Source organism: Manis javanica, chromosome 6 (genome assembly GCF_040802235.1).
Source record: "Manis javanica isolate MJ-LG chromosome 6, MJ_LKY, whole genome shotgun sequence".
Lineage (NCBI taxonomy): Eukaryota > Metazoa > Chordata > Mammalia > Pholidota > Manidae > Manis > Manis javanica.
In genome coordinates this window covers 2660513-2679774 of record NC_133161.1, presented here as the reverse complement: position 1 = coordinate 2679774, position 19262 = coordinate 2660513, and the positions used below count along the sequence as shown (strand labels likewise).

At 57.6% G+C, this 19262-nt stretch overlaps 1 protein-coding gene across 5 annotated transcripts in view; it reads left to right on the top strand.

The window, feature by feature from the left end:
• The window catches only part of DPP6 (dipeptidyl peptidase like 6), an 863884-nt gene extending 844876 nt beyond the window's left edge, over window positions 1–19008 (top strand). For all 5 annotated transcript variants that reach the window (XM_073238157.1, XM_073238156.1, XM_073238155.1 and 2 more), the window contains exons 19-26: window positions 2214–2283; window positions 4693–4887; window positions 12155–12209; window positions 13259–13370; window positions 15039–15097; window positions 15837–15909; window positions 16006–16079; window positions 17965–19008. In XM_073238157.1, the coding sequence (XP_073094258.1) occupies window positions 2214–2283; window positions 4693–4887; window positions 12155–12209; window positions 13259–13370; window positions 15039–15097; window positions 15837–15909; window positions 16006–16079; window positions 17965–18105 (779 nt within the window). In that variant the 3' untranslated portion in view covers window positions 18106–19008. The remainder of the gene's footprint in view (window positions 1–2213; window positions 2284–4692; window positions 4888–12154; window positions 12210–13258; window positions 13371–15038; window positions 15098–15836; window positions 15910–16005; window positions 16080–17964) is intronic.
• The last annotated feature ends 254 nt before the right edge of the window (window positions 19009–19262 follow it).

The window sequence follows — 19262 nt, the reverse complement described above, 5'->3', positions numbered from 1 at the left end:
GTTCCCAGGGGCTCTCCGGGGTCTGGGTTTTTCCTGGGTTTCCATTGGGTGCACTCAGGTTCCACAGGCCTCCCGAACCCGGGGACCATATGCAGCTTTGAGTGCGTGGGGACCCTGATGCCCAGCAGGTGAGTTAGGAGGAGGTGGGCACAGAGAGACAGGATACTCATGTGTGCGGGCATCAGGGCTCCGGCGTGATCACAGAAGTGGAAGGAGGGGTAGAAGAGTCCCGGCCGGTGTAAAGCCAGAAGAGAACCCGAGAAGAGAGGAAATGGGGTTGCCGGCCGGAAGGGCATGTGAGCCCGCCCCACAGGGGCTTTACCCCCAGCTCCTGTCAGGACAGGACAGGGCCCCCCAGCCAGCCTGTCCTGACCCCACAGCCAGGGGCGCTGAGGACCCCTGGCGATGCAGCTCCCACGCCCCCTCCCTGGTGAGGCGTTCCTAGAACGGGCCACTCTGGGCAGCTCAGGGGAGTCGGATCACCTGGACATCTGTCTTTGTGCTTCCGTGTGTAAGAAAGAACCGAAAGGCAGGGAAACAAGACAACTGTAGGCTGACAGCGGGCGGAGGGTGGGTGGGAACGCAAGCCGGCAACGTGCCGTGTCTGGTCAGTCCCCCTCTACCTTCCGTCTCCAGCACAGACCTCAGGCCAGGGCCCATGACTGGCAGGGCCCAGTACAGTATGAGCACCGGGACGTTTCATTCACACCCTGTTCTGACAGGGCACTCAGCCAAGCCAGGCCATTGCAGGGGCCACGTGCGCCTGCACAGACCACAGAGGCAGCCTGGTGGCCTCCCGAACCAGGCTTAACTTCCTGCCCCTGCCCCGTCCCATGAGCAGGTTTTCCAAAACACACCCTGACAGTTCCCACAGCCTCTGAGGCAGATGGTGGCCTCTCCAAGGTCACTTCTCATGCCCTCAGCTCAGTGCCCTTTGCAGTCCACCCCACACTGCCATTGTGTCCCCAACCCCAAGGCACCCCTGGACAAAAGCCAGCCTCTCCACAAAAAAATGCAGGGAAGGACCTTTGGAAACAAGTGACCAACATTCCCACCTTGCCGTGCGGTTTCTCCCCTGTGTGGGGTTTCACTCAGCAGGTAAGTGGAGTGAAGGTGCAGGCGTGTACAGCCACCGGATTGAGCGTCACCCCTCTGGGACCCCAGAAAATCTGAAGGGTGTCCTGCTGCCACATTGTTCTGGTGTCTTCACATTTTGTTTTCTCCTTGAATGCTTCCAGAGGCTAAGGCTTTCCTTAGAGAAGCAGCCCTCCTCAGGGCAGGCTCTGCGGAGTGCATTCAGCACTCAGCCGCCTGGGCCAAGGTCTGCCCGGGTCTGCCCGGGGGCTTATCGGTGGCAGGGATCAGTCCAGACCATGGTTTGTGGGTGTTTCAGTGATAAAGTCTGCCTGCCTTTCCGCTGGTCCCTAGGCTATTGATCCAATTTGCAAACCATTAGCCGTTCAGCCAGAATCTGTAAGGGGAGCAGGCTGCTAAGCCGGCAGCCCCGGCCTGTGGTGTAGCTTAGAAAGAATGCTGAAAAAGCCACTAATACCAATTTAATTGCTAATCTGAGTTGTAGTTAATATCAGTAAATAATTTCTAACTTGGGCAGGTGTGTTTTTTTTGGCGGAGCAGAAGAAACTGGTGAGAAAGCCCCCTTCCTCAGGTCCCATGGCGAAAGACCAGATTCAAAGGACCTTGGTACCTCAGAACCCACCCACTGCACCAGCCCCTCACCCCTTCAGCTGTGGTCCTGGGCAGGCAGACCTGCGTGGCACCCACTGGCCTTGGACAGAGAGCCCTGCGGGTGCTCCGCCTCCCGCTCTGGGTGCCGCCTGCACCTCACCGCCCGCCCCTGGTCTCTTGTCCCCCATCCCTGGTCCCCAGTATCCCTCTCCACTTAATTGTGTGTTGCTGCAGGACGCCTGGCAAAGATGCCCTTGGGCGCTCATTTCTTCCTGGAATTTGGTAGTTAGGAGGTGCTCGTGGGACCAGTCTTTTCTGTTTTTCAGAGCACTGTTTGCAAGATTGAATTTAAGCTTCAGATGGAGAGAGTAAGCGTCAGGATGGTTGGGTGACTTGCCCAAGGTGGCTCAGTGGGCCAGAGTCACAGCATGAGAATTGGGGACAACCCGTGCCCCCCAGAGCACCCCAGCCGGTCAGCCATCGTGGCCCAGGCCCTCACGAGCTGCTCTGTGCCCTGTTCTGCCTAGAGTTGCCTGTTCAGGTCCTCAAGCCAGCGACCTTCACCGACACAGCCCACTACCCGCTGCTGCTGGTGGTGTAAGTATCGTTGCCTGCTTCTCTCAGGTGCCTGCTGGGGACTCAGTGACGTGTGGACGTGGGCACTGAACTCAAAGAAATGAGGAGCAGGAGATGTGCTTAGTTTGCGAACTAAACACAAGTCAGCTAAGCCCGTCAGCAAATGTCAGGTTCTTTTTATCACTGTTGGTGACCCCAGGTGTTTAGAGAAAGTGGGGGCAATGTATCTCCCTCACCCCAAGTTTCTGGGTTACAACAAAACCCAGAAAACCCAGTTACAACAAAAACAGGTGCTAAGTCAGATTCTACGAATTGTCCCACAGTGGCTGGTAAACAGGCTCAGAAATTCATGGAAACTGATGGGAAAAGTCAGCGGGCACCATGCACACAGGCTCCTGGGGGGCGGGGGGCCACAGATCCCCTGGGACATGCGCAGGTGTGGCCCAGCACCCAACACTGCCTGGCCGGCTGGCTTCCCCACCTCAGGTCAGGGTGCCGGAGGCTGAGCAGCACATCCAGCTGTGAAACGGCCTCAAACACCATCCATGTGCCCAAGAATTATTCCAGACATTCCTTATGTTAATTAGCCAGCCCTCTGTTTAGATTCTTGAGAAAGCATTTTAAAGAGTGCTGGCACCACCTCTGCAGGTGTGGGTCCTGATTAGGGCTCCGGCCCCGAGCTGAGATCAGCTGTCCCAGGAGGGGCCTTGCATGCGAGCTGGCTGCCCTGGGCTTCCAGGAGGACCTGGTGACCCAACACCACGTCCTCACCCCTGCCTACTCCTGCAAGGCCCAGGGAGCAGGGGAGCACAGGGCTGGCACCAGGGGACAGCGGTGAAGTCACTCCCTCAGCAAATGGTGGCAGCGGACAGACCGCTGCGGCCCTGCGGCGTTGGCCCTGAGTCACTCCCCTATAGACGCCCCCAGGCTGAGATTCCAGCCACAGGCTCCGCCTTGCAGTTAACCCACTTTCCTCACTGGTCAGGCTTAGCGCTTTGCGGGCGACCCCTCCTACCCACACACTTCTCATACACACACACTTATGCTCACTTTTCACACACTGCCCCCTTTCTCCCTGATCGAGCCAGATTTTCATCACCCTCGATGACACCAGCGAATGCTGTTTTTTAAGTGACCCTAAGGGAAACCCCAGAGGCTTCGCGCTGCAAACGGTTCCCTTTCTTTTCAAAAGTGAAGGCGGTAAAGCCGGGCAGGGCCGCCCATCCCATGGATTCAGATGGACCTGCCTGCACTGACCAGGCAGCACGCAGGTGCAGCGCCCCAGCTGGCCCCAAGGCTTTTCACTGTGACCTCCAGGGTGACAGCTGTGTGGTTTGGGGACCTCAGATACTTAAGAAACTGTGTCAGATGATTCCTGGTTAAAAAACAGAAAATCTAAACAAAAGCACTTTGCATATACGAGGATCACACTATAACCTCGGTCCTTTCCGCATTTGGCCCCTGGACACAGAACTCTAGAGTCACACATACACGCGCACACATCCCTTGCCTGCAACCCCCAAGTCCTTGGCAGAAAGCCAGTGTGGTGATGGCCTGCTAGCTGTCACCTCCTTGGAGAAAGAACCAGCGAGCCATCTTCTGCTGGCCGCTCTCGGAATGGGCCCCCCCATCTGTTGCTGATCCCAGGGAGAGGCTACACCCCCCACTGGCCTCCCTCTGTTCATCCTGTCCCCACCAAAATGGAAAATCATCTAGAAGCCTCCCCATACCCCTGAGGGTGCTAGGAAATGCTTAGCAACCAAGCCTCCATTTCTGAGGCACCCCTGTCCTGTTTGTAGCCCTGGCCGATTTCCACGGTGCCAGGCTCTGCCGTGGATGGCTGGCCAGCAGAGTGATGCCCCTGAGTGGGCGCTGGGAGACATGAGCTCACGACGGCCCACCCAGAGAGGGGGGTGATGCCCTGCCTCCCTTTCTGAGAAGGTGCAAAAGAGAAGCCCCCCCAGACCAGTTTGTCTGCCATTTCTTCTGAGTTAACCAAAAAGAGTATTTCTGCAGACCAAGGATGCCACACCCAGGAGCAAACATGTTCTTGTCACTCATGTGACAGGGACCAGAGGGGCATGCTGGGACAGCTGGAGCCCAGGAAAGGAGGAGTCATGTAGTGCCAGGGGGCAAGCCAGAAGAAACTGGGCTTTGTTAAAGTTTCACCAATCAAGTGCCTCTTGGCATCTGTGTGCCGGTGCCCTGTGCTCCCGGGGGGCCCTCCGGACACTCCTCCTCACCATCTGGGTGTGTGGGTGGTAGTGCCTGGATTGCACTTGGGGTATGGAGTCAGACACATGGCAGCCAGGGGTCACAGGCACCCCCTGGGTGGGCACGGTCCTTTAGGAGAGGATCTTCAGGACCCTGTGTCTGTCAGATGGGCCACTGCCCCACACGGTGTGCCAAGGTGGGGATTGTCTTTTCCAGGGATGGCACACCAGGCAGCCAGAGTGTGGCCGAGAAGTTTGAGGTGACCTGGGAAACAGTGATGGTGAGCAGCCACGGGGCCGTGGTGGTGAGGTGCGATGGCCGAGGCAGCGGCTTCCAGGGGACGAGGCTCCTGCACGAAGTGGGGCGGCGCCTGGGCTCCCTGGAGGAGCAGGACCAGATGGAGGCTGTACGGTGAGCGCCCCACCCACCAGGCACGTCCCCCAGCCGGCCGCAGCCACAGCCAGGCCCCTCTGGGGCATGCTCTTGTCAACCCAGACACTGTGCATACAATTTGCTCATACTTACAAAGCTGCAAAGCTAAGGACACTGCTAGTGACATCCTCCCGACACTGTCATACTGGTTTTTGTGTAGCTAGGTAGCTCGTCTGTCTAGTCAGTTACAAGGAGGCTGGCTCCCTGTGCGGTGGTCATGGGCTCTGACCAGTGGCCGCCCTCACCAGGGGGGTGGGGGTGGATGCAGTCACCCTGTTACTGAGAAAAGGGCCTCCGTGCCCAGCCAGCAGTTGGCCAGAACCCCTGCTCTGACTGGAGGAGTTTGTCCCCTGCTCATCCCCCTCCCTGTCATCGAGTCCGCAAGACCTACGGAGAGCAGAACGCAGCTCGGGGCGAAGGGACAGATGCTCAAAATGGTTATTGAGTTTTGTTGTTTCCCTGGGAAAAAAGGCATCAGGAGCCTCGCCAGGCTACACGTGGTTTTTAGATTATTTGGTAGAAGTGGCGGCACAAGGGGACGGCAGCACTGAACATGACTTACCCACTGAGAAGTGTTGCGAGAACGACTCAGCTGAATTTGCAGACACGTGCTTGGACGGAAGAGAAGGGCCAGGGGCCCTTGGTGAACCTCAAGGTGCACAGGGTGAGGCCGGCCCCAGGCAGGCGAGCGGACGGCACGCAGTGCACGGGCTGGAAGTGCCAGCGAAAGACTGCTCTCCACACCTCTTCTCACCTCCTGTCATGACTGCTCATGCTGCACACTTCACTGACATTTCAAAACATATCCTCTCTTGTTTTTAAAAAGATTGGAGGCACCTGGTGTGCGCTCAGGTAGGAACTTTGACCTGGATGAAACGGTGAGTGAATGGTTGGCTCCCTTCCTCAGGGGAATCTCGAGCTGGGTCAGGAGACGGCGATCCGTCCAGAGCCCTGCAAGCATCACAGACAGAACACGGACAGGGGAGGGGTCCTGGCGCACTGTGCCGGGCGCACATCTGTTAGGGTGCTTCTGCCTGGAGGTTAACAGCACATGCACACAAGGTCAGATGCGTGTCTAAAAGCAGGAACTGTGCTGCCCGAAGGCCAGCAGGGCGGCAGGCCTCAGGGCAGGTTGATCTGGAGACCCAGCAATGCCGCTGTCTCCATCTCTCCACTCAGCCACGGACAGTGGCCGTTTCCTGAGCCGATTGTCCTCATGCCCGCAGGGTGGCTGCCAGGACCAGCCACTCCACACTTCCTCCACCTCCACCAGGCTGGGGAGGACACCACTTCCAGAAACTTCCAGAAAGCAAGAGAGGAGCAACCCCCGTAAGCACCCCGCAAACCTCCCTTACACTTACCCCCCCATCTCCAGAACCTAGAACCCACCACCACAAGACAGGTGCACAGTCGCCCAAGAGCTGGCGGGTCCTCCATGAGCCAGGGTTGGGCCTGGGGGGCGCAGCACAGCGGCTTCTGCCCACAGGAGCAGCAGGCAGAGGCCAGGCCAGCCAGCAGCGCGGCCTGGCCCGGAAGACTCCTGAGAGAAGGTGGGGCCCCGGCCGGGCCGGGCGTGGGCAGGGACTCCTGGCAGCAGGCGAGCGGGGGTGCCTCCCGCCCCAGTGCCCCTGCCCTCGCCACCCACCATGCTCTTCTCGCCACGCGGGTCTGACTCTGTGCAGTGCAGAGGCCTCTGCAGCCCCTGGGCACCAGGTGAAGGACACGGAGTCCAGACCCGCCCCCAGCCCGCTCCCCCAGCTTGGCCGCACCCAGCTGCTCCCCTCTGCGCGCAGGGACAGAGAGCACAGGGTGTTTCACACTCACGCTGCTTCCTAAAAATAAGGGATTGATCTGGCCATCTGTTGGAAAACAAGGCAGAACCTGCTCCAGAACACCAGGAAATAACGTCGACTCTAATGCAGGCTCACGGCAGGAGTGTGCAAGCCATCCACACCTCAGCCCGCGAGCGCACAGACTGGGGGGGTTGACACCCGGATGGCTCAAGCCGCAGAGGACTCTGCTGAGTTTTACTTAGGGGCTGTGTCTGCATTTTCATTAGTCAGAAAGATGTAACCCAGTTTATCCGACGTGTAAGAAACCGTGTGGCCAGCCCCGCACGCCGACTCCCCAGAGCTGCTGCCTGCCGTCCTCCTCCCCAGGCCTTGCGTGGCAGCTGCTGGGCCACCCTTTCCATCCCAGTGATTCAGGAAAGCCCTGCCAGGCCCAGCCGCTCTGTGAGGGCGGAGAACAGAAGCAAACGACAGGCCTGGGAGGGCTCCTGGGAGGAGGTGGCCTTTGGCCAAGACCTCAAAGGATTAATAGAGATTTGCCAGACAGGTATGGGACATGCACATTCCAAGCAAAGAAAGTATTGTGAGTGAAGCACAGTGCATGCTGAGCACCAGTGTGGGTGGGCCGGGGAGGGCGGCTGGGGAAGCTGGGGAGGCTCGGAGAGGAGCTGTGCAGGGAGGACCCCCAGCCCCAGCACTGCTCCCCCCTGCTGGCTCCCTGTTGCACCATTGCACCAGGAGCCCGAGGGCAGGGAGTCAGTGGAGGCCCGTCGGGGGAAAGCAGAATGAGGCAGCCCACCTAGACAGAAAAAATGAAGAAGATGGGAGACAGGAATACTGACCCCACTGTGTGCCAGCACTGGCTGGGCGCTCCACAGGCGCGGCCTCGTGACGGCCAAGGTGCATCCCAGCCAATGTCATGGGCAGCTGCAGTCCAGACAGGGTCAAGAGCTGGTCTGGCAGGAGGAGGTGCAGACCTGCTGGGCTGGGTTCATCAGCTGCTGCAGAGGGAGGGGAGGTGGGTACCAGGGCCGCGGAGAGCAGTGGGAGGTGCTTCAGAGACAGGGTCAGTAAGAGCTGGTGCCCGGGCCTGACAGGCCCAGTGGAGGCCCCCACCAGGCAGCGAGGCCATACTCAGTCTCTGGCAAGGCAGCTGGGGCAGTGTGGATACTGGGGGGACAGTGGGCTGCAGGCAGTTGTCAGCCTGCTGCACTTCTCAGGGAGGTTCTCTTTAAGGGAGAAGAGATAGGTGCACATGCAGAACTGGCACCCCTGTCCCAGCCCAAAGGCCCACACGGCCCCCAAGTGCCCCGTGCTCCCAAGAACCCTGTGCTGACATCTCCGCTCTTCCCTGGCCTGGCACCCACCCCAGCCAGCTCACACCCTCCAGCCCCTCCGGGCCTTGGACTCTGCCTCCTTCAGTGGCAACTGCGCCCCACAGCTGAGCAGGCATCGCACCAGCACGCCATCAGCCCCCCTCCCCAGAGGGTGCACTTCCCCAGGCTGACACCGTGGCACCAGGCCCACTGCAAACCTGGTGCAGGACTGAACCCAGGGCGCTCCCAAGGAGAGGCGCCCTGATGGATCTGGCTTCGGCTCGGCTGTGTCCTGGACCACCCCAATAGTGAAAGGTACCCATATGGGATCATGCTCTGCTTTATCTTGGGTCCACTGCTCACTAGGGAAAAACCACCAGGTGGGATTTGCCCCACTGACTAGCTACAAGATAGTAAAATGTTTGATATTGGAAAAAGCAACTACTTTTGGAAGACTCCAGAGTACTTCACAAATGAGGATCTTACCAAGATTTATGGGTTTGAGATCAGGAAGCGAGTCACTGGGTAATTAGATGAAGGGGTTGCTAGAGACCCAAGGCCACCTGTGGACTTGGAAGCATGGCTGAGAATCAAGATCCAAGATATTTTACAAATTGGAATGGAGCCTGAGATCTGGCCCAAGCCCTTCCCGGCACACGTGGCCCCCTCCCTGCACTGCGGTCTCCACAGACCACTACATGGATCCCAGCAAATGTGGTCTGGACAGCCAGCCATGGGGCAGAATGTTATGGGACCAGGTTAGCCAGTCACGAAAAACTCAGGCTGTGTCAGACTTCAGCCAGGCCTTCTGACGCACTTCGATATCAGGGATCTGGGTCATGAGCAGAAATTCAGGAACACAGAGCAATGCATCTGCTGGTTCCAGATGTGAGGGCATGCCAGGGACCCAGGGCATGTGTGCACCTCCACATCCATTGTGATTCGGGTCGTCTGGGCTGTCCTGTGACACCTGTGCAACATTTGTAAAAAGCATGTGTATCGAAGTGCTGTCTTCGCTCCTTAGGGCTGGAACACCAAAGTCAAGGGGTGGGCAGGCCTCGTGCCCTCTGACCAGCAGGGGGTGGTCCTCCCGCCTCCCGGGCTCCTGGCTTGCTGGTGACCTTTGGCACCCCTCAGCTTCAGAAGCACCACCCCAGCGCTCCTTCCTCAGGGCTCTCCCGTCTCCAGGCCTTGCCAGCTCTTGGCAGGACACCAGTCGCATCGGATAGGAGCCCGCCTATGCTCGCGTGACCGCATCTTCCCTAATGCCTTCTGCCACGGGCCCTGTTTCCAAATACAGCCACACACTGAGGTGCAAGGGGTGAGGCTTTCAACCTCATTTTTGGAGTTTGACCCAGAACTGCCGTCCATCCACAACCACGCATTCCCGTTTCTGTGCCCCAGGACTGCTACCGGAGGACGCTGGTCTCGGCTCGCGCTCCTGTGGGTGGTCTCAGCCCCACGCCCCTGTGGGTGGTCTTGGCCCGCACCCCTGTTGGTGGTCACCCCCACACCCCTGTGGGTGGTCACGCCCGCTCCCCTGTGGGTAGTCACTGTGCCCACCGCCCAGCCAGGTGCCCTGCTTTGGGCCCTGCTTCCCTCTGCTCTGCCTGAGGCCCCCTGGAAGGACTGCTTTGCCTTTACTTGAGTGACTGTGTACATGCTCAGTCCTTCCCATGTCCCCGCTGCCACTCAAGTTCCCATTCACATATTTTCCAAACATTGAAGCATACCAGTAACCCATCCATTTCTATTTTCTTTTCTTGAGATTCATGCCCCTCCTGCCCCTGCTGGGCTTCTGGTCCCAGGCCAGCTTCCAGGAACACGAGAAATGGCTCTTCCTTCTCTTTGTTTCTTCCTTCATGTGACTAGAAAAATGTCTACAAATGTCCTTATTCTACCGCCACTTGCAATACTATAGTTTATTAGATGTAAAATCTATGTAGAAAATACCCTCCATCTAGAAGGCCCTGGAATTGTCCACCGTCCAGCACTGCTGATGAGAAGCCATGTTACTCTGCTTGCTGACCTTATTCAGGGCCTGTTTCTTTCTCCCTTTCAGAAGAAGGACCTCTTACTTCAAGGCTGGAATGTCAGCCCTTGGGGGGGGGGCCTTTGCAGCCTGAGGGATAGTTGACCCTTTGTCCTGGAAGGTTTTAGTATAATGTGTTGACAATGTGTCTGTTCTCTGGTCTTTCTGGAATTTTTATCATGCTGATTCCGGTGCATCTGGATCTATCCACCACCCACGTTTCCTCTCCTGTATCCTGGCCTTTCTGTTTCTGGCTCCTGACCCAGTGTCTGTGTCTTTCCGGACACAGGGATGGTTTCCTCGGAGTTTCCTTCCGCTCGCTGCCGTGTCTGTTTCCTCGCGACTCCCTGCTTTTCCTGGGTGCTGCTGGGGTTGGGGCTCCCAGAGGCAATCCAGGAAGCCTGCACGTAAGGTCACAGGAAGGAGGCTGCCTCTTCCTCCGTGAGGGAGAAGCCCTCGGCCTGGGTGGCCGTTCCGCGTGCAGAGTGTGTCCTGCTTCCCCGTGGGTGGCGGGTGACCCAGCTCTTGCCTGGGGTGGCCCACAGGCCTCTCTCTGGGCGGGGGAGTCGTTTCTCTGGCCTGCATCTGGGAAGGGACTGGGGAGGTGCATTTGGGGTACAGACCACACTCACTTGGCTTGTTACACCTCCTGACCCCACTTGACCCCACCCTGAACCTGCTGCCCCCATGTCTGCAGCCGGGTCAGTTTCTCCTGAAACCGGGGCCTGGCCAACCCAGGTGACTTGTCTGAAGGCCCCACCACCCCTTAGCAGCTAAGCAGGAACTGGACACAGACATCCTGACTCGGAGCGGAAGCTTCTTAAAGGAGAGGCCTGTAGTTAGTCACCACTTGGCCCAGGACCGCACAGAGCCTTCCCGACGGCACACACTCAACAGACAGGTGCTGACGCTGCTGAGGGAGCCCCGGGAGGCCGGGCCGTTTTCTGGCTCTTGACTAATATTCTAAAACGAAAGCAAACTTGAATGAAGGCAAAGAGTAAACAAGCACGAGTCATCAGCTTTCCACCGATGATCTGGGGAGACACCTGGTATTAAAATTGACAATAATATAAGGAAGATGCAAAGTCACCTGAACTCTTAAAACCACGAGAAAACAAGGAACTTGCTGCCGTGAACTTGGGTCATTTGCTTCGGCCTGTTCTAGCCGTAGAAGAGCTGTTCTGAGCCTGAGCTGGCCGTGTCCTGGGGCGGGGGTCCCGGAAGAGTTGGCAGCAGGGCTCAGGACCCAGTTTTACTCTCTCTTCAGGATGAGAAAAAGGCAGTTACAAGGGAGAGGCGGCCCCAGCCAGCTGGGGGAACACAGAAGAGGGAAACAAGAAAATGATCACAAGAAATAAACAGAAACTGGAGAGGCGGGGAGGGAGGCGCTGGCAGGGGTGTACGTAAGGAGGCCGTGTGGGTGTTCGGGGAGCAGCCCCTTCCCTGCCAGCAGGTGGCAGAACTCGGCTGGATTAGGGTCAGAAACCAGAAAGATTCCAGCCACTTTGCGGGGAAGGCAGTGAGATCCTAGCAAAGATAAGGCAGGACCCTGGTGACGGCAGCTGGGCACCACGCTGGCCCCAGGCAGGAAGCACAGGCAGCAGTGATGCTGCCACCAACCAGGTAAAGATGGGGGACCCTCTCCCAGGTGTTGGGCACAGAGGACCCTGCAGGTGTGGGAGCCCAGCACCCTGACTCCAAGCCCTATAGCACAGAACCAGAGCACCATTTCCCCGGGCCGACCCTGCAGGGCCCTCCCAGGGTCCAGGGTGGTCAGCAGCCATGTGGTCCAAGGGAGGGGCGATTGCCACTGGGAGGCAGGGTCCCCAGACAGGCCTGGAAGCCTCCAGAATAGCCTCGGCATCTTTGCGTTCGTGGCTCTCGTCTCAAGCTTACATACTGGACGTTCTGCAGAGTTGCTGCTGTGAGTGTTTTCGTGTGCATACTGCCTAGGAACTAAATAAGTAAAAGCAATAAACAATGATTTTAGAATTCCACTATTTCTTTTTATTTAAATAGGGCTTTTCGAGCTAGAAATGTGGCACTGGCCACAGGGATACAAACCGCAGTCATGATGTCACTAAGCCCTGTCCTCTTTGACCTTGCAGGATGATGCTGAAGGAACAGTACATCGATAAGACACGAGTGGCCGTGTTCGGGAAGGTGAGCCCACACTGCCCGTTGTCCAAACACCCCCTGCTCAGGAGCAGCGCGCAGCGCCCCCTCCCGGGCCACACCCTCACTTCCTCGGTCCGGTGGTATGCAAGCAGCTGTTTTAAGACTCAGAGGCTCAGAGGCTTAGTGATTCAATCAATGGAGCCCTGGCCCAACCAGCTCATCTATCCAAGCTCCGTTTTATACTGTCTGCAAGGAGACTAGACGCCAGGTCCTCGTGGGAATGTGCTGTTAGGTTCTTAATTAACTTGTTTACATAAGCCTGCCTTAGTTCATGTTGTTCCCCCAGGAAACCAGGGAGGCAGGAATCTCTATTCTGTGTGTCTTTCTGTGTAGCAGCCACATTAATTTACCAGGTTGTCTTGCATGGGACGAGGGGAATGAGGAGGTCACATGCAGCGTGGCCCGACCACAGAATCCTGCGCAGGGTGGCCCATGTCTCCAGGCCGTGGCCTGGTATGGTGGAGGCCCACAGCCAGGAGGCAGGTCTGTGGAGGGCCACCCTCTGGGGCGGCCTGGACCTATGGCCTCTTGATGTCAGTGTGGGAGGCCACATTAAAGTAGAGGTCTTCTGCGCCAAGCCCAAGGTAAGGGCAATATAGGACTTTAGGGAACTCCTCATATACAGGACACGTGTGGATGGCTGTCCCATGGAGGCCCTGAGCTGAGCCATCAGCAGACCAGCCCTGGAGCCCTTGGCACTAATGCATCTTGGCCCACCCTCAGAACCCACAGAAAGTGCATTGGCTTTCCCTAGAACAGGAAGGCAACAGCGAACGCAGTCAGAAACACTGTCCCAGAAGGGGCTCTGGCCCCCACGATGCTCCGGGTCTGCAGGCACCCCACATGCACCCCTCGGTCACCCCATAGCCATTGAAAGAGGGGCCCAAAGTAGGAGGTCTTACATCACATAGTGTTTAGTTGGAAAGGCACTAAAGCCACCTGACAATGGCTGCTCGAGCCGCTGACCCGTTGCGGGGCCGTTCTCCTGGCCCAGTGCTGACATCCTCCCACCTCTGTCCCCTCCTCTCGCCCAGGATTACGGAGGGTACCTGAGTACTTACATCCTCCCGGCAAAGAGTGAAGACCGGGGCCAGGTGTTCAGCTGTGGCTCTGCCGTCTCCCCAATCACGGACTTCAAGCTCTACGGTAACGGTCCCCACCGACGAGGCGCCGGCCGGCCTGGCCCCCTCTGCCGTCCCCTTGAGCACAGCACTCACAGGTTCCCCTCCCCAGGGGCTGACAGGAAACCTCACAGAAAGAACTGAGGGGCTGGGCGCGGGTGCTTCCAGTCACTTGCTCCAATAGAAGCATTCAACCCACATCCACACCTGGAAATCACATTCCCAACGGGCAAGACCAGGAGCTAAAGACCCACCTAGCGGTTCAGCCTACGGTAGTGGGAGCTGGAAAGCCCGGCAGGTGTGCAGAAGGGAAGGACGCACAGTCCCCTGGGGCTGCCTCTCCTCCTTGCTACTGGGCAGGGGCCCTGCGCTGGGTCAGTCCTGGGCGTGGGGACAGGGGGCTTGAGAAGGGACTGGGGCGTCTGGGAGAGGCTGGTGGTGGTGGTGGAGACCTGCCACTCCTCTCCACTCTGGGCCACCTGCCTTCCTGCCTGGGCGGGGGCAGCAGCCGGAGACAGGCCAGGCTGTCACGATGACTTGTTTTAGGGACAGAAGATGAGACCCCCCAGGTGTGGGAACCAGGCCCCTGCCCCAGCACAGACCCTGTGGCTGCGGTCTCTGCTGGGGCCTGCGGTTCCCTACATTCTCCTCCCACCGGTCAGCCAGCCCTTTTCTCTGAATGTGGACAGCTTTGTGACATCAGCTCTGTTCTTTAAATGTGTGGAGAGGTCCTTCTTATGGGTGTTCAGAACTCCCACTCAGGGAGGCCAGGCTGTTAGCCCAGCCACACTACCCGCTGAGGTGGGGGTCTAGACGCCTTCTTGAACCCAGGAGCCAGCCCTCTGGGTCTGCCCCAGCCCTGCTGGGGGCTCGCGCTCCCTCCGGCTCAGAGAGTGGGTCCTGCTCCCATGGCTGCCCTCGGCCCGCTCCGTCCCACAGCCCTGGGCCCCACGGAGCCAGGAGCCATCTGGGGACCACTGTGGGGTCGCCCAGCCCTCTGGCTTCTGCAGCCGAAAGGCTCAAAGCAGATGCACTGATCTTTACCAAATGCCTTAATGCAAATTCCAACTTAAAATCATACCAGAACTCTCCTAATTCAAAAGGTTAATGATGTTTAATTAGTTTTCCTTTGGGAAAGATGTGGCGTATTTTATACTTTTCCAACGCAGTGAGACTTAACTTTTCTATCATGCTATTTCAATTTGCCTCATCTGAGTGTACGTAGTGGCCCTACCCTCCCTCTCACTGACCGATCACAGTGCCAAGGCTTTCCTGGCAGGGCAGCCCAGGTCCTCATCCAGAACCTGGACCCAGGCTCAGGGCTGGGATAGAAGAGGGACATGCCTGGACTTTACAAGATAGGTAAATCCCGAGGGGATTTGCTCTCTTGGCATCCGTTCCCTTTCCTATATGTTGAAATGAAGTGGGGGGTTATCCTGTTTGTTGAGGATTCAGATTTATTAGGTTTTATCACACTGCTAACCCCCCTGCCAGCACCACATGCTTCAGTGTTACTATGGTACCATCTGGTTGCCCGTGCAAAGCCCCAAGAGGTTGAGGTGGTTGTTTAAAAGCAAATGTTGGCCGTGTAAGTGGAAGTGAGTCCATGCCCACCCCCAGCTCTGTGCCAAAGGCGCCCCAGACCCGGGGGCTGGGCCCCGACGGAGCTGACCCTGCCTCCCTCTGTCCGCAGCGTCTGCCTTTTCTGAGAGATACCTGGGCCTCCATGGACTGGACAACAGAGCATATGAGGTATGTCTGGACACAGGGGCCACCTGGTAGGACGGGGCACTTGGGGAAACTGGTCGCTCCTCCTCCGAATTCCTCTCTCCCACATGCCTTCCCGGCCCACGGCCCCTGTTCACCCTCGGAGCCCACGCTCAGAGAGCTGGGGGTCCGTCCTCCCGCCATACAGTGCGCTGAAGGGGCCACGACCTCTCGGTCAGTCTCATTTCCAGTTCCGGGACTTGAGGGCAAGGAAGACAGTGGGGAAAATCTTTGATGGAGGAGGCTGTCCCAGGGCCCACGGGCATTGGGTATTGATGACTGCTGGCACCCCTGTCCCCAAGGCTGGTTCTGCTTTGGAGAACAAGCTATTGATAGGGGACAGAAAACACCTCTGATGCCATCCACCCAGTCATAGCCATTGGGCGGCCCGGGCGGACACCACACACCGTATTTCTTCAGCTGGGTGCGCAAGGAGACCAGAGCTCTGCTGTGCGCAGCGCTGTGGCCCCAGAGCTGACACCTGTGCGTGGGCAATGGCCACCTCCCAGAGAAGCCGGTGCAGGGGGAGCCAGCTCCCCGATTCTCTTCTCCCGCCTAGGGAGAGCCGAGGTTCGCTGTGCAGCTCACTGCGGGTAGAAAGCGTCCCAACCCTCCTGGAACTTTGCTTCCAGGACCTGCACTGACCTTCTCCATCCGTCAGGTTTCCAGCACACACCCCTGCTCCCTGCCTGGCCCCTGACTCCCCCTTGCTCTGTGTGTGCAGGTGACCAGGGTGGCGCACCGCGTGTCAGCGCTGGAGGAGCAGCGGTTTCTGATCATCCACGCCACTGCTGACGGTAAGGGCCCGGACCTCATTCCCCTCGGGTCTGCAGAAAGCCTCACCCTCTGGTCTTGTGGATTTTGACAGACACTTTCCTCTTTTCTTTTAACAGAAAAAATCCACTTCCAGCACACAGCAGAGCTCATTACACAACTAATTAAAGGAAAGGCTAATTACAGCTTGCAGGTATGGTATGTGTGCGTCCCTGTTTCTCACCGAGAGAGGAGCATTCCTCTCCAAGGAGAAAGTTGATTGGTACTCAGGGCATCCCATTTCCCAGGCACGTTTCCTGCGTTACGGTTGCCAGAGATGGACGGGGCAGTCAGAGCAGACAGATAAGCACATGCTGGCTTTTTGTGCTGATGACTGATGGCCGGTTCTGTGCTCAGGCTATTTAAACCCCTTTGGCCCAACACCGCCACCCCCACTCCCAGCAGTGAACACAGCCAAGCCAGCCAGCACCCACCCAACGAGAGGCGGCCTGCAGGGCTGGGGCTGCTGCCCCCTGTTGGCATGTCCTGCACCTTTTCTCACTGACCTCCCTCTGGACAACACCACGTGTTGATTCAACACTGGCAGAGGGTTCCAGAATCATCTGGGGCTGAACATAGATAAGGGGGTGACCCTTCCCAAGAACCAGACTCACAGCCTTGTCCTCACTGGCATCAAACACGAACCCATTAGCTCAAATCTGGGCCCTTTCTATCAGGGCATGCTGATGCTTCTGGAAACTTCTTCCATTTCCCTCTTGACCACTGGTTCCTTTGGTAGTAACATAGGTATGACCCCAGTGGTCTTTTCAGGCTCTAACAAATGGGGTTTCCTCAGCCAAGCACTCCGTCCCCCGGAGCACCAGCCTTGGTCCCAACGGCTGCCTGCCCTCTGCCCCCCGCCCCTGGCCTTCCTGCGTCACTGTCTTGGGGAGGGTCACATGTGGGCTGGGCAGTCAGGAGGAGCTTCCTGCAAGAAGGAAGTGGGGCTCGAGTGTGATGAATGGGAAGGAAGGACTTAGTTAATGTTGTATCTGAGCTTTCCTCTGAAAACGTGCGGATCACAGTAAACGTAGCTGCTGCGGCACGGCCGAGCCCATTTTACGCACACACAGTAGATGAAAAGGTAGAGCCTCATATGCTAATGTGGACCCCTCCCCGAGATACAGGCTAACTTAAACCTGTAAGGCTTGGGGCAGAAGCATGGCAGACCTGCCTCACACTTGAGCCAGTGCAAGGGACTCAGGCGCAGCGAACGCCTTAGCGGACACTCCGTGGCCAGCTCCAGGGTGGAAGGAGCGAACTCCCTGCTCTGTGTCCCTCTGCACCCTGGACACTTCAGTGCACATAGAGTAGCTCAATTACATCATTAATAGAGCCTGTAAAATAATGGTGGATGCCAGCCTCCTGAGACAGAGGAAGACCGCCGCAGGTGCCAGAGGCAGTCTGGTATCATGGACAGAACTGGGCTTCTGGCTCTGTTAGACTTGGCTTTGAGTTCCTGCTAGAAAGCTGCCTTTGTGTGGGAGCGGCATGGCTCCTCTGGGGTGCGGAGTAAGTAGCTGCCACGTTCTCGGTGCCCCCTGTGCTCCGGGCCGTGTTCTCAGTGCTTCACAGATACTCTAGTGTTTCAGTGCCCCAAACTCCATGAGCTCAAGTCTGTGATGATCGTCACCTCCACCTGACACAACTGGAAACTGAGGCGCAGGGAAGCCTCCAGTCTAGGTCACACGGTGAGCCCAGCAGGTGGCCAGACCCACAGAAACACAACCGTGGACACAACCTATCACAGGGCTCTTCCTTCTCTTTGGGGAATCCTGGTCCCTGGAGAGTTGGGCCCCGAACAAGTAAAGGTGGTCCACGTTTGAGCAGGCAGACAGAGGCTGTCCGGAGCATGTCGGACACGCTTCCTAAACCTGTCACTGGTTCACCGGCTGTCCGCTGCACCCAGCAGAGCCCTGGGCAGAGGGGCACCAGCGCCAGCCTGAAATGACGGCGAACCCCTCATGCAGGCTGCACGGAGCCCTGCGTGGGCGCCTGCTGGGGCGGCGAGCAGTGACTTCCCCCTGCCCTCTCTGCAGATATACCCAGACGAAAGCCATTACTTCAGCAGCCCCTCGCTCAGACAGCACCTCTACGGGTCCGTCATCGACTTCTTTGTGGAATGCTTCAGGATTCAGGACAGAGGCCCGGCGGCCACAGGGAAAGAGGAGGAGGACTGATGGGAGGCCACCCGGCCCCGCGGCTCTTCCAGGAGCAGTGTGACAGGACCGTCCCTCCCCCGTGGAGGCTGGGGGGCGGGCGGCGCTACCTTCCATAGCATGCGTGTCTCGGCCCAAAGGCGTTTCTGCTTCCCCGGCGGAGGTGCGTCATGGCTCCCGAGTGCCACCACGAGCCTGGGGCCCGCACAGCCTCGCCTCCTCCTGGCCCCAGATTGGATGGCACCACCCCGGCCCTTCCCCGGGGAACAGCGCACAGGACGGACCGTGTGAAGAGACTGCCCCCGATCCCAGCTCTCGGCAGTAGCATTAAGACCTCCCTCGGCTAGAGTGTGTGCCCACGTTAGCAGCCTTACCCCCTGTCTGATGCAGCCGCGCCGTGGGGCAGCTACAGCACAGCTCCTGGCAGGACTCCTCTTGAATGGGCTTGCTCCTCTCAGTAGCGACACTCAGCCCTCGAGGGGCTGTGCAGAGAATTTCTGTAGCTATGCTAATGGTTAACCTTAAGGAATTAATTCGTATTTTTCTATAGTTTTTACCCGGCACTGTCTCGGTCGTGGGCTTGTTTTGCTCTTTTGTCATTGTAGTCGGCTTTGTTTTCCTTTGTTTTCTTCGGTCAATGTGCAGCTTTGCCTTGTTGGGATAAAGAAACTGATCAGAAGTGACTAACCCCTCTTTCCTCAAGGTCATCTTTAGACTTTGTGGAGACAATTCAAAAGCTGAGATGCAAAAATATCCAATACTATTCACTAAAAAAAAAAAAAAAGCATCAATAAAACTTCTCTCCCACCAAGCTGCATTAGGATTTGGCATAGAGTCATATTATACATTTACACATGTCCTCAAACCCGCCCTTCTCCTCCTTGATAAGGGGTCAAGTCTTCTCAGATGACATTTGGTTAAAAAGCATGAACAAAGTGTTGACCCCACCCCCAGATCTGCCCCATGTGCTCAGCGGCAGGCAACCTCGAGGAAAGTGGGTGCGTGCCAGGGTTGCCCATGCCCTTGGGATGGCCCAGTGCCCTCCCTGCCATGCGCGAGCAGCCACGCCGATGCTCGACGCCAGCCATGTAAGATATCCTCTGACCAGATGTGCCGCTGACGTTCCTAGTGTGCGTTTCATTTTGTTGTATATAAGGACAGGAATGTGCATCAGGCAT